Raw genomic sequence first — 13,606 nt, 5'->3', positions numbered from 1 at the left:
GTTACTTTACAGTATTCTAAAATGGACTAAATGTAACTTTTTCCCCCTCGTCAATCTACACACAATAGCCCATAATGACAAAGCGAAAATGTATTAAAAATCAAATACAGACGTACCTTATTTACATAAGTATTCAGACCCTTTGCTATGAGAATCGTCACTGAGATCCGGTGCATCCTGTTTCCATTGATCATCCTTGAGATGTTTTTATAACTTGATTGGAGTCCAGCTGTGGTAAATTCAGTTGATTGGACATGATTTGGAAAGGCACACACCTGTCTATATAACATCCCACAGTTGACAGTGCATGTCAGAGCAACAAAACAAACAATGAGGTTGAAGGAATTGACCTCCATCATTCTTAAATGGAAGAAGTTTGGAACCACCAAGACTCTTCCTAGAGCTGGCCACCCGGCCAAACTGAGCAATCAGGGAGAAAGGCCTTTGTCAGGGAGGTGACCAAGAACCCGGTGATCACTCTGATACAGCTCCAGAGTTCCTCTGTGGAGATGGGAGAACCATCCAGAAGGACAACCATCTCTGCAGCACTCCACCAATCAGGATTTATGGTAGAGTGGCCAGATGGAAGCCACTCCACAGTAAAATGACAGCCCGCTTGGAGTTTGCCAAAAGTCACCTAAAGACTCTCTCAGACCATCTCTGGTCTGATGAAACCAAGATTGAACTATTTGCTGTGGGGATGTTTTTAAGCGACAGGAACTGGGAGACTAGTCAGGATCGAGGCAAAGATGAACGGAGCAAAGTACTTAGATCCTTGATGAAAACCTTCTCCAGAGTGCTCAAGACCTCCGACTGGGGCGAAGGTTCACCTTCCAGCAGGACAACGACCCTAAGCACACAGCCAAGACAACGCAGGAGTGGGACAAGTCTCTGAATGTCCTTGAGTGGCCTAGCCAGAGCTCGGGCTTGAACCCGATCGAACATCTTCAGAGAGACCTGAAAATTGCTGTGCAGCGACGCTCCCCATCCAACCTGACAGAGCTTGAGAGAGCAGAGATGAATGGGAGGAACTCCCCAAATACAGGTGTGCCAAGCTTGTAGTGTCATACCCAAGAAGACTCGAGGCTGTAACCTCTGCCAAAGGTGCTTCAACAAAGTACTGAGTAAAGGGTCTGAATACTTATGTAAATGTGATATTTCAGTTAATATATATATGATTTTCATTGCAAAATAGTTCAATGGTTGTAAGTTCTAATCCCACATGGGGCAGATGTTTTTTTTAATAATTGTTTTTATCCTTTATATACAATATTCATCCCGTGCCCACACACTTCTAATTCTGAAAAGCGAAAGCATACCTGTGAGAGTGGTCGCCCTGGTAGTAGTTCTAGGGTTTTATACAGTACCCAAGACCATTCTGTGCGTGTATTTGACCATTGGGGAAAAAGAGCTACTGCGTAAATACTGCAATGAGGGTTGGATCGAATTGAGCCACTAATCTTAATATTCAAGGTGACGATTGCACTTTTCTTCCCACAACAATAACGCAATAAATATGAGTCCACATTTCAGATTTATTTGGCATCTAATGGAGGATTCAAACTTACACCGCAAGTGGCAATAGATGTCAGGAACTCTGCGCTTTACCGCTGTGAGCTAACTAGCTGTCCAGAGCCGTATTTGTTCGTGATGCACATAATTGTATTATCGGAGTGAGAAAGTGTTGGGATCAGGTACAACTATGTTTACCCACTGCCAAAATGAATATTTAAGACCAATTCTCACCTGAATGCATTTTTTTTTTTTAAAGGGGTCGGGCAAAGGCTGAAATTTGGGTTGAGAGTTAACCTTTTTAAGTCCATTGCTTGTTGTGTGGGAACACTGTGGTGAGCCTAGTTGTAAGACCTCTTGTGCTTGCTTCCACACTGCAGGTGTTCAGCACCTACTCTAACGAGGAATACGACCGGCGCAACGATGAGGTGGACCCCGTGGCGGCGTCGGCTGAGTACGAGCTGGAGAAGAGGGTGGAGAAGATGGACGTGTTCCCCGTGGAAATTGAAAAGGGTCCGTGTTCTCGTCTGCATTTCATCTTTCCTTTTATTAACCCAAGTGTCTCTGAGTACCATTTGAGGTTTTCTTTTTTACAAGGCTGCCCTGGCAACGAGCAGCATCCTCATCACAGTTGTCCAGAGAATGGAGTCCCATCCATCCATTCTAACTCCCCATCCTTGTTTTGTCCCACAGGAGATAACGGCCTGGGCATCAGTATCATAGGGATGGGAGTGGGAGCTGACCAGGGCCTGGAGAAACTGGGAATCTTTGTGAAGACCATAACAGAGCGGGGAGCGGCTGAACGGGATGGCAGGTGATGCCCCACCCACTGGGGGAACGCGTTGCACTCTACCGTGCTTAACAGAAGCATTCACATTTGAACCGTGTTTTAACCTTGGCAGTTCAAATGCGTGGTACCGTAGACACCTGGAACTGTCTCTGGATGCATTACAGAGCCATCTCGATAGTCCACAACACTGTGGGGATGTGAAAGGGTACAAATGCTTCATTTCCCCAATGGTCTTCAGACACCATTTCTAAGCAACTGGCTATATTTATAACCCTGTGAGGCAGCGAAAGAAAATAGCTCCTTCCGCTTCCCAGGGAATCTGGCCTTATGTTGCGCTGCCAGCTGGAAGAATTTGTTCGCTGAAAAAAGGAAAGGAGTTATTACTACGACGTGGTTCCAGGGCGCCCCTTGTCGATTACACGCCCTCTTTCCGACATCTACGCGATGCCTTACGATGACGTGTTGTCCTTTCCCCTAGGATCCAGGTGAATGACCAGATAGTGGAGGTGGACGGGATCAGTCTGGTGGGAGTGACTCAGCTGTTTGCTGCTACAGTCCTGAAGAACACGAAAGGAACGGTCAGGTGAGCTCAGTCTAGATTCAGTAGTACATTTTGAAATAAGTCCTTATGATCCTAGGTGTGAGCAGCCTCATTACCTCATAGCTATCGTTTTAAAGTTGTTCGGGTATGACTGGAGGAAAATAAATATCCTTGAGAGATGTTGAAAAAGTAAATGGGTTTGTTTTTATTATTGTATACTGAGTGTGCCTCAAGCCTACACAAAGAGAGCAGGCCCACATAGGGCGCAGGTGAATGATTCACCGCAGGCAAACGACACGCTCACACTCTAGGGAAAGTTCAATAAACAGCTTTAATCCGTTTTGCCTGACATTTACACTGACTCTTATCAGCAGTCAGCTATTATGATTGGAACTAAACTGGTATGCCAAGGCTTAGAGCAAAGGGAATGTCATCGACCAGCCAGGCATCTGCTGGTACTACCCCTCTTCACGCTGACCCACCACGCTCTCACACAAACAGCTTTCTGATTGGCCGGGAGAAGCCGGGGACACAGAGCGAGGTGGCGCGTCTGATCAGCGAGACTCTGGAGCAGGAGAAGAGCCAGCAGGAGCAGCAGCACCGGGACGACCCCTACGAACAGTCCACAGAGGAGGTGAGTCACCTGGGCGGCCTCACCCAAACCTGGCCCTGTGGTTAGTCCAGTCGCCACTCCAGCAGGGAAGGTAGCAGTGAATAAGCATGGTGTGTTGTCACCCTGGGGCTGTGTGGGGTGGGTGGGGGGGGGGGGTCTGGCTGCTGGAGCCTGGTGGAATTGTGCAATGTTTGCTTTTCAAAAGCACAAGCAACCACAAGCCTTTATTTATAGAGGAACTGAGCACAGAGAGGTAGGGCTCCTGGAAAAGCAAGAAAAAGCTTAAGCCTATTGAATCTCTTAAAAGGTGATAAAACATGTCCCGTTGTGGAACATATTTCATACGCGTGCATCTACTTCAATACTGGGCTACTTGTGTACAAGGAGCTGTGTGGTTGGTGGTGGGTGACAAAATGGGCAGATATTTAATTATTTCTGTGTAGGTATGCAAGTCAATGAGCTGTGTGGGGATTTATGCAGTGTTTTTCCCTGTGTTGCCTCATGTTCGGGGTTGGTTGTGTGATGGAACATGTTGACGCAGAGATGAGTTTCCTTCTGACACAGGGCTCCCGCTTGGCTCTCCTGCAGGCTGTCACGGTAACACCGGGATATGATGTAGTGATTACCCATACCTCCCCGCTGGGCGCCGAGCCGCAGGGCGCCACGTGGGCGTGGCTAGGTGACTGGCCGTGTGATGTGGTTGTGGTTGGTTATGTTTCAGGAGGAGCACTACGAGGAGGAAGACGGCGAGGAGGAAGATATGCTAAGGTCTAGTTTCCCTGGCGGAAGGACGGTGGAGGTGTTTGACCCGCCGGAGACAGAGGCCATGTTCATGCCCTTCAACATGGACTCCACGCAGATGGGCTTAAAATTCCAGGAGGTATTTCACCTGATAGAATTACCACCGCTTTATATTATGATGGATGTGTAAATGCTTGTGTGAAATGTGCTTGTTTTTGTTACTGAAATTAGTTTCTCTCTTTACCCTAGCTCCAACTGAAACACAGCTTAGGAACAGCGGCAATTAACCAACTGAAGGAAAAGGTATGTACATCTGGAGGGCAAGCTACTGTTTCATAAACATGAGTACATATGGGTCAATGCATGGAGCGCAATCTGTCGCCCCGGCCGGTGACCAACCCGTAATTGTCGTCTTGTCTGTCTCATCTGACTGACCGTAATGATTTTTGAATACGTTGATTGTACTAGTAGATGAGAAGCCCTTTAGATTTAGGTACTAAAAAAATACATTTCACTCTTCCTCTACAGTTAAGGGCGTCCGAGGAGGACAAAGCATCCAGGGAGACGAGAGTGGCTGAGTTGGAGCAGAAGATTGAGAGCAGCAATGAGAAAATGTTGAATCTGGAAGGGTACTGGCTAGAAGCCCAGGCTCTGTGTAAAACTGTCAACGAGCACCTGTCTGAGAGCCAGAGCCAGTATGAGACACTGGACAAGAAATACAACAAGGCCAAGAAACTTCTCAAAGACTACCAGCAGAAGTGAGTTGAGTTCACTTGGGGTCAAGTTATTTAGAAGTGCGTTATTTCGAAGTCTCGACTTGTGCTTCCCTCATTCTGAACAAGCTGAAGGCATTCTTCCACTTCCTCTATGCTGAGTCATGTTGTGTAAAAAGTACAGTACAGTGCATTTGGAAAGTATTCAGATCCCTTGACATTTTCCACATTTTATCACGTTACACCCTTATTCTCAAATGGATTAAATCGTTTTCCCCCCCTCATCAATCTACACACAATACCCCGTAATGACATTTTTGCAAAAAATTAAATAAGATATCACATGTACATAAATATTCAGACTCTTTACTCAGTACTTTGTTGAAGCACCTTTGGCAGTGATTACAGCCTCGAGTCTTCTTGGGTTTGACGCTACAAGCTTGGCACACCTGTATTTGGGGAGTTTCTCCCATTCTTCTCTGCAGATCCTCTCAAGCTCTGTCAGGTTGGATGGAGAGCGTTGCTGCACAGCTATTTTCAGGTCTCTCCAGAGATGTTTCGATTGGGTTCAATCGAATGCACTGTATGTCCACACATCAGTGGAATGATTTTGAAGTCTAATGGTCTGATTCCTTTCCAGGGAGATTGACTTTGTGAAGAAGGAGGAGGAGCTGAAGAAAGTTCTAGATGAGAAGGATCGATGGTACAAGGAGCAGCTTGAAAGCCTGCAGGACCGGGTGAGAGGAAGATATTATTATTTATTTTATTATTTATTTCACCTTTATTTAGCCAGGTAGGCTAGTTGAGAACAAGTTCTCATTTACAAATTATGAGAAAGAGACTGGAATATTCTAACAGACGTAGTGGAGACGGAGAGGGTTCAGACCTAGTGGAGAAGGAGTGAGGGTTCAGACCTAGTGGAGAAGGAGAGAGGGTTCAGACCTAGTGGGGAAGGAGAGAGGGTTCAGACCTAGTGGAGAATGAGAGAGGGTTCAGACCTCGTGGAGAAGGAGAGAGGGTTCAGACCTCGTGGAGAAGGAGAGAGGGTTCAGACCTCGTGGAGAAGGAGAGAGGGTTGATGGTCCGTTCTGTGGTTCTCTCCTCAGATAGCGGTCCTGGAGGGCAGCGGTCCATCTGCTGACCGCGTGGAGACCCAGGACTTTGCAGAGGAAAGACGATGGAGCAGCCAGGGGAGTGAAGGCCCCGTCACCAACACACAGTCTGTGGACTCTCTACTGTTAGGTAAGTAGGAGTCTAGTAGCCATCCTCCATTTACCACTAAAAGAGGGCAAGAGTGTGGATACATCTCAAATGACACCCTTGTTAACTATACACTGAGTGCACAAAACATTAGGAACATGACAGGATGACCAGGTGAAATTCAAGTGAAAGCTACGATCCCTTATTGATGTCAGCAACTTGACACCAACTGTGGGAAGCATTGGCGTCAACATGGGTCAGCATCCCTGTGGAACGCTTTCGACAGTCCATGCAACGACGAATTTCGAGTCCATGCAACGACGAATTGAGGCAGTTCTGAGGGCAAAAGGGGGTACAACTCAATATTAGATGTTTTCCTAATGTTCAGTGAACCAGTGGGCCCTGACCAGAAGTAGCTCACTTAATAGGGAATAGGGAGGCAGCGTGTGTACCTCGTGTAGTAGTGATCGAGAAAAAAAGTGATACAGTCACTTATGGCAGTATTATTTTGGGATCGTGAGCCGACATGTTTTCACCACTTTTATTTCCCCGACTGATCGAAACTCGTCTTCTCCTGCTCTCGTCTCTCTGCAGCAGACTCATAGTCAGCAATATGGTTGGCACATCAAATCGCAATTCAAATCGGAGTATTGAATCGTATCAGCAGGAAGGCGACATCGTATCATGAGGTCCCTGACAATTCCCAGGCCTTACTGTCTACTGTACCGAGCTGTGTTTTTGTCCCTCCCCCACAGATACAGACTGGAGCGAGCTGGTCCCTGAGACTGACCGCTTGGACACCAGTGCACACAAGGCCAAGGGCTTACTGGCCCCAAGGAGGAATCGTCCGTCTCGCAACAAACTGAAGGAGAACCTTGGCGCGTCCCCTTGCCAGTCGCAGGTCAGCTCAGAATGTTCTCTCGTTCATTTTGGGAAGTAATATCAGGATGAATAGTACCAGCTAATTCAAAGACACATCCTTCCTCATCTCCTTCTGTTGACTGCGTGTTCAATACCAATGCTCACGTGGGTCAGTCCCGTCACGGAGACACTGTTTTGTCTCTTTAGTCAACACTGCTGACGGTGTCTTTCCCTCCAGGAGAACAAGGAAGAGGAGGAGGATGCAGAGGAGGACTATGCCAGGAGGAGGAGGTCCATCCAGGAGAGCCTGTCCCTGCCGGTGCCCATCTGTTACCCTGGGAACGGCCAGAAGGACGAGATCCCAGAGGCTGGGGAGAGACCCAGGAGCAAGCTGGAGCTCTCCAGCAGCTCCTCCCTGCCCCCGTCCCAGAGAAACAGCGCCGAGAGTGGGAGCAGTCCTTCTCTGTCGCCGCCTAAAGATACCGCTTTGCTCTCGCCACACTCCCCCTCGGGGCTCCAGCGCAATGTGAAGAAACGGGAGTCCAGGGGGAAGGGCAAGGAGCTCAAAGGTACTGTCCCATATCCAGAGATCAGTCTGCTGACCACAGCATTCTCCTCACGCAGTACATTTCCAAAACAAGATGTTGCTACTATCGCCACTGACTGTCACCATATTGATGTGTCTCTTACTGGCTTTCTGCTTGCAGCAGTTGATGTAATTATGTTATTTTGAAAATGTGACTCTGTTACAGATGAGACAAATGAGAGTTCTTCAGCAGGAAAACCCAAAAAGACGATTTTTGGGTAAGTGCCTGAGAGAATGATTTTGTTTTCAATTTGTCAGTCCTGTGTTATCTAAAGCTTTTGAAAACCAACAGTGGCCTTCGGAAGTCTGGTGGCAAAGGGAAGAAACATGACAAGGAGGCGATGCGAGCATCTCTGGACAGCAGGTATGTCTTGTCACCATGCCTACCGTGTCACCACATCCTGGCTATGTCATCACCGTACACTCACAGCTCTGCTATTGAAGAGACAATATGTCATTTGGAGACTTAAGCTTATTTTTCTTAATTTTCCTAATGCCCAGGGGTTCTGCCGAGCTCCTGGAGGAACCTGGAGGGAACCTGTCCCCCTCTGAGTCCATGACCTCTATACCCACCTGTATGCCCTTCTCCTGGTTTGGGGACAGAGACCGAGACAGGGACAAGGAGCCTTCGTCCTCCAGCAGCAGCCTACCATACGCAGCCACTGAGACCAGCAGCGAGCAGAGCCAGGACCGCAAAAACAAGGTAAGCACACGCACGCGCCCCTCAGCTGACCCCGTGCAAAAGACGTAAAGAAAAAGCCCTCGTAATCTAGACACAGATGTTCAGTAATTTCAGGATCGCCAGTAACAAACAGAAGCAGAAGACATTTGCATTGAGGAGAGATTGTATGAAGCCATTTGAATTAGTATGCCAATTCCAGCCGGGACTCAAAATGACATTTCATTAGCTACTACTAAAGCCATGTATTTAAAGAGTTGGGCCAGTAAGGGTTTCTGCGTTATGAGGCATTTGCATGACACCTCAACATTCTATGGCAGCCATGTTAGCCAGCCATTAACATTACATGGGGGATGATTTAAACAATGCTATGCAACTGAGTATTCAAAATTCTAAAAGTTGGCCTAACTCTCGAAATAAATGGCTCTGGCTACTCCAAAGTGAAATGGAATGCCTTCACTGTGTCACTGAACTGACCTCCATTTCTGGACCAATTCATGCCAGTAATAAGTCAGTGATTCTTTGATCAGAAGTCCACAGTTCAAGGTTTCTGCTCTGCATGGAAATAAACAGAGAATCCAGTCAAGAGATGTGCAGCGGCCGGCCAGCCGGCGTCGTGTTTCCCGGCGAGGGATGATGACATTGCAGTTCAAAAGTAGTGCCCTATGTAGGGTGCTTTTTGAGACGCTGATTCGTTATTAATCAGAGAGAGAGAGGAGGAGGATTCACTGGCATTTCAATGGCTTAGCAACCACAAAATTATCCCCATTTTGAAATGCATCTACTCAAAACAGGCCTGACTAATTCACAACCAGGCTGCCTGGGGTGTAGATGGAGGCCAACAGCACCAGGGCTATGGGGAGATAGTGGGCAGTGTGTGGGGAGTGTTGGCCACAAACAGGGTCTCCCCTGGTTCTGCTGGCTGGGATTCTACTTCTCGGAGTCTGTGCCCCATGGTCCTGTGCCAGCCAGAGCAGTGTGATCCACAGTGTAAAGTAGGGAGAACGACCTGACAAGCTCGCTCACTAACAGTCCTTCTTTCAAAACAGACAAATCTCTCCTGGTCCTCTTTGTTCAGTCGCTCGTTAGATTTGGTACAGTATGATTTCCTTTTTATCCCCCCCCCCCCCCCCAATCTTAGAGGAGCTGGTAGACTAGAACTAACCCTTCATCTAGTGTTGTGATTGTTCATTTCGCATCTAGATCATACTAATTATACCCCCAAATTGATTTGTGTCGTCGTAGTGGACTTGGGTTTGTGGTAGTGTGTCGAGCATTCTAAATCTAACCTTTCACACTCATATCACACACAATTTGATGATTAGAATTAAGTGTCGTAGTAGAAGTAGTTTGTTTGTCTTAGGAATCAATCGATCCTTCTCAAGCTTGCAAGCGCGCCACTTTCTCTTCAGAAAATGTACTGTTCTAGTTCTCAACCTAAGGTTCCATGTTTTACCGGTACTACTGTGGATCCCCTTCCTCCCTAGAGCTTTTACTCCCCAGAGTAAAGACCTGTTGTTTACCCACCCATGTGTTTGTCTAGTTAATGCGTTCCTCCTTGTTTCCGCTTGTTCCAGAGTTTGTCAGTCATAGACGATTCAAACCCTGGCAGCCCCAGTTCAGACATCGCAGGCTTAGTTGCAGAGCCCAATCTGCCTGGGCGTTCACATACTTTAGTCTTCTCGTCCAGTGAGGTGAGTGCTCTCTCTCTCTCTCTCTCTCTCTTTGTTCCACGTCCACAAAAGCCCGTGTGGGATGGTGCTGCTCAGATGTCTCTGCATGCTCTTTGCCCCCGTGTGGCTGTGATGATGGAATTGTGAATGGCCGCCGGAGAGTGAAGTTGCATGTGTGTGATGAAGTTGTCTGTGTGGTGTTAAAACACGTTTCTGTCTTTAGCTTCGGGTCCTTGCTGTGCAAGTCAGCTTGCCGAACTAGCAGAAGAGGCTCCTTGGTTAGACCGTAGAATGATCTGTGCTGCTCCTGTGTCTGTTTAGTGGAAAGGAACATCCCTTTGTATATGGTGTTCGGATTGTGTGTATGGCTGTGTTTTGTGTATATGGTGTTCGCATTGTGTGTATGGCTGTGTTTTGTGTATATGGTGTTAGGATTGTGTGTATGGCTGTGTTTTGTGTATATGGTGTTCGCATTGTGTGTATGGCTGTGTTTTGTGTATATGGTGTTCGCATTGTGTGTATGGCTGTGTTTTGTGTATATGGTGTTCGCATTGTGTGTATGGCTGTGTTTTGTGTATATGGTGTTCGCATTGTGTGTATGGCTGTGTTTTGTGTATATGGTGTTCGGATTGTGTGTATGGCTGTGTTTTGTGGCTGTACGGCTTATCTTGTAGGTGTTTCAGTCGATAAGTGATTTTTATTTATACTCAGATAAACGTTAAGACCAAAGCCCTGCCTACTATACTCAAACAAGCCAGGTAGAACAAAACAAACATGCTCCGTCTACATGTCGTGGCCTCTTCCACTTAACAGCGCTGTGACAAACTGAATTGACCAGTGCGCACACAGCTTCTTTAAAAAAAATGTGTCACTTTGCACCGTCCCATGATATTTTGATATTGTGCTTACGTATTGTCATGTAACTGACATTGATTTGCTATTTAATACATTATTGCTACTGTTTTTTTGTTCGTTTTCTTGGGATGGCATGTGTTTCTTGGTGTTCCGTAGACCCTGGATGACGAGCCAGTGCCCACAGGGAAGGAGTACCAATGGCAGAACCGCCCCGTCTCCGAGTGGACCAATCAGCAAATCTGTCACTGGTTGATGGGCATGAACATGGACCAATACACGCCTGAGTTCACTGCCAAGGGTGTGGATGGACATCAGCTCATGCACCTGGACAGTGACAAGTTGAAGGTGAGAGGGCATCACAAGCAACAAGGCCAAATGAAAATGTAAAGGTAGACGCAGCGAAAGGACATAGATGTACAAAGCATAGTGGGTCAATTTCTGCGACAACTAAGAGCGTAGAAGCGCGAGGCTTCACTTCTCCAGTGTTTTAGTGCCCTGGCTACCACACTGTGGATGGCGTGGGAACCGTTGCACGTGGGCAGATACTGTGCGAGAGCGAAGTCTTGCATCTTGCATCATCTCGATATCAGTCAGGTTTCTAATCTTTGACTGCCACCTAATGGCCAAACATAAACAGGGTGAATTGCACAATGATTTACACTAGCACGGTGCATAAGGACAATTACACATAAGAAACAAGAGGAAATTGTCCGATGTTTATATGCATTTCAGAAAGTAGTGTTCTAGAATGTGACCCGTGATGTTTGCCCCCTCAGGCCCTGGGTGTGTCCAGCCAGAGTGACCGGGCCACCATCAAGAAGAAGCTGAAGGACATGAGGAAGGCCCAGGAGAAACTGGAGAAACAGAGGGAGAAAAGGGAGAAGGAGGCACGACGCAGTGGGAGGCTGCCTCCCAACACTGACTCTGTCTGCTGAGCTGCCCTAGAGGTGACCCCCACTCTCTGTCGTAACATAACCCAATGTCCCTCGGGCGAGGCAGGACATTCAACGACCCCCTGTATCTGTTCTGTTTCACCTATAGGCCTGCGTAAGTGCCATCCACTTCACAGTAGTTACTAAGAGAGCACAAGCACAGTCACACACAGTACTGAGACTATAATGGCCAGTAATGATTAATGCTAGCATAACAGTGTTGATTTAATGTGCCAATTGGAAGAATCATCTGAAAACAGCCCTATTTGTCATTGGGTTATTCACAAGAACACACAAAGCCGGCTTTGCTTTTTTAATCAAATCAAACACACTGACGGTCCTGTTTCCAGCAGTATCTGTATCACGTCATCATTGTGATAGATTGGGGGAAACGATGAATTCTGAAAGTGATACTGTAATATTGACAAGTGTTGGTGGGGATATGACCAAGAACAAAACCCAACATGTTTTTTTTTTTACCACTATAAAGCTATAAAGTACTTTTATCAATTTGAAAAGTTTCCAGATACAGTGCCTTGCGAAAGTATTCGGCCCCCTTGAACTTTGCGACCTTTTGCCACATTTCAGGCTTCAAACATAAAGATATAAAACTGTATTTTTTTGTGAAGAATCAACAACAAGTGGGACACAATCATGAAGTGGAACGACATTTATTGGATATTTCAAACTTTTTTAACAAATCAAAAACTGAAAAATTGGGCGTGCAAAATTATTCAGCCCCCTTAAGTTAATACTTTGTAGCGCCACCTTTTGCTGCGATTACAGCTGTAAGTCGCTTGGGGTATGTCTCTATCAGTTTTGCACATCGAGAGACTGACATTTTTTCCCATTCCTCCTTGAAAAACAGCTCGAGCTCAGTGAGGTTGGATGGAGAGCATTTGTGAACATCAGTTTTCAGTTCTTTCCACAGATTCTCGATTGGATTCAGGTCTGGACTTTGACTTGGCCATTCTAACACCTGGATATGTTTATTTTTGAACCATTCCATTGTAGATTTTGCTTTATGTTTTGGATCATTGTCTTGTTGGAAGACAAATCTCCGTCCCAGTCTCAGGTCTTTTGCAGACTCCATCAGGTTTTCTTCCAGAATGGTCCTGTATTTGGCTCCATCCATCTTCCCATCAATTTTAACCATCTTCCCTGTCCCTGCTGAAGAAAAGCAGGCCCAAACCATTATGCTGCCACCACCATGTTTGACAGTGGGGATGGTGTGTTCAGCTGTGTTGCTTTTACGCCAAACATAACGTTTTGCATTGTTGCCAAAAAGTTCAATTTTGGTTTCATCTGACCAGAGCACCTTCTTCCACATGTTTGGTGTGTCTCCCAGGTGGCTTGTGGCAAACTTTAAACGACACTTTTTATGGATATCTTTAAGAAATGGCTTTCTTCTTGCCACTCTTCCATAAAGGCTAGATTTGTGCAATATACAACTGATTGTTGTCCTATGGACAGAGTCTCCCACCTCAGCTGTAGATCTCTGCAGTTCATCCAGAGTGATCATGGGCCTCTTGGCTGCATCTCTGATCAGTCTTCTCCTTGTATGAGCTGAAAGTTTAGAGGGACGGCCAGGTCTTGGTAGATTTGCAGTGGTCTGATACTCCTTCCATTTCAATATTATCGCTTGCACAGTGCTCCTTGGGATGTTTAAAGCTCGGGAAATCTGTTTGTATCCAAATCCGGCGTTAAACTTCTTCACAACAGTATCTCGGACCTGCCTGGTGTGTTCCTTGTTCTTCATGATGCTCTCTGCGCGGACCTCTGAGACTATCACAGTGCAGGTGCATTTATACGGAGACTTGATTACACACAGGTGGATTGTATTTCTCATCATTAGTCATTTAGGTCAACATTGGATCATTCAGAGATCCTCACTGAACTTCTGGAGAGAG

The 13,606-nt window shown here is 46.5% G+C and overlaps 1 protein-coding gene across 5 annotated transcripts in view; it reads left to right on the top strand.

Moving 5' to 3' along the window:
* LOC139380448 (neurabin-2-like) overlaps positions 1 to 13,606 on the top strand; it is a 37,808-nt gene that overhangs the window by 23,208 nt on the left and 994 nt on the right. The window contains exons 3-20 of one of the 5 annotated variants that reach the window (XM_071123126.1): positions 1,893 to 2,025; positions 2,206 to 2,326; positions 2,781 to 2,885; positions 3,345 to 3,477; positions 4,178 to 4,336; positions 4,447 to 4,500; positions 4,726 to 4,955; positions 5,551 to 5,647; positions 6,017 to 6,152; positions 6,866 to 7,011; positions 7,210 to 7,540; positions 7,724 to 7,775; positions 7,850 to 7,921; positions 8,059 to 8,260; positions 9,286 to 9,330; positions 9,814 to 9,930; positions 10,921 to 11,109; positions 11,541 to 11,926. In XM_071123126.1, the coding sequence (XP_070979227.1) occupies positions 1,893 to 2,025; positions 2,206 to 2,326; positions 2,781 to 2,885; positions 3,345 to 3,477; positions 4,178 to 4,336; positions 4,447 to 4,500; positions 4,726 to 4,955; positions 5,551 to 5,647; positions 6,017 to 6,152; positions 6,866 to 7,011; positions 7,210 to 7,540; positions 7,724 to 7,775; positions 7,850 to 7,921; positions 8,059 to 8,260; positions 9,286 to 9,330; positions 9,814 to 9,930; positions 10,921 to 11,109; positions 11,541 to 11,699 (2,481 nt within the window). In that variant the 3' untranslated portion in view covers positions 11,700 to 11,926. Of the gene's footprint in view, positions 1 to 1,892; positions 2,327 to 2,780; positions 2,886 to 3,344; positions 3,478 to 4,177; positions 4,337 to 4,446; positions 4,501 to 4,725; positions 4,956 to 5,550; positions 5,648 to 6,016; positions 6,153 to 6,865; positions 7,012 to 7,209; positions 7,541 to 7,723; positions 7,776 to 7,849; positions 7,922 to 8,058; positions 8,261 to 9,285; positions 9,331 to 9,813; positions 9,931 to 10,920; positions 11,110 to 11,540; positions 12,215 to 13,606 lie in introns of those variants that run through there. The other 4 variants (XM_071123128.1, XM_071123127.1, XM_071123124.1 and 1 more) reach the window with 4 other exon arrangements.

This window comes from Oncorhynchus clarkii, chromosome 22 (assembly GCF_045791955.1).
Source record: "Oncorhynchus clarkii lewisi isolate Uvic-CL-2024 chromosome 22, UVic_Ocla_1.0, whole genome shotgun sequence".
NCBI lineage: Eukaryota > Metazoa > Chordata > Actinopteri > Salmoniformes > Salmonidae > Oncorhynchus > Oncorhynchus clarkii.
This window is presented reverse-complemented; position numbering and strand designations above follow the sequence as displayed.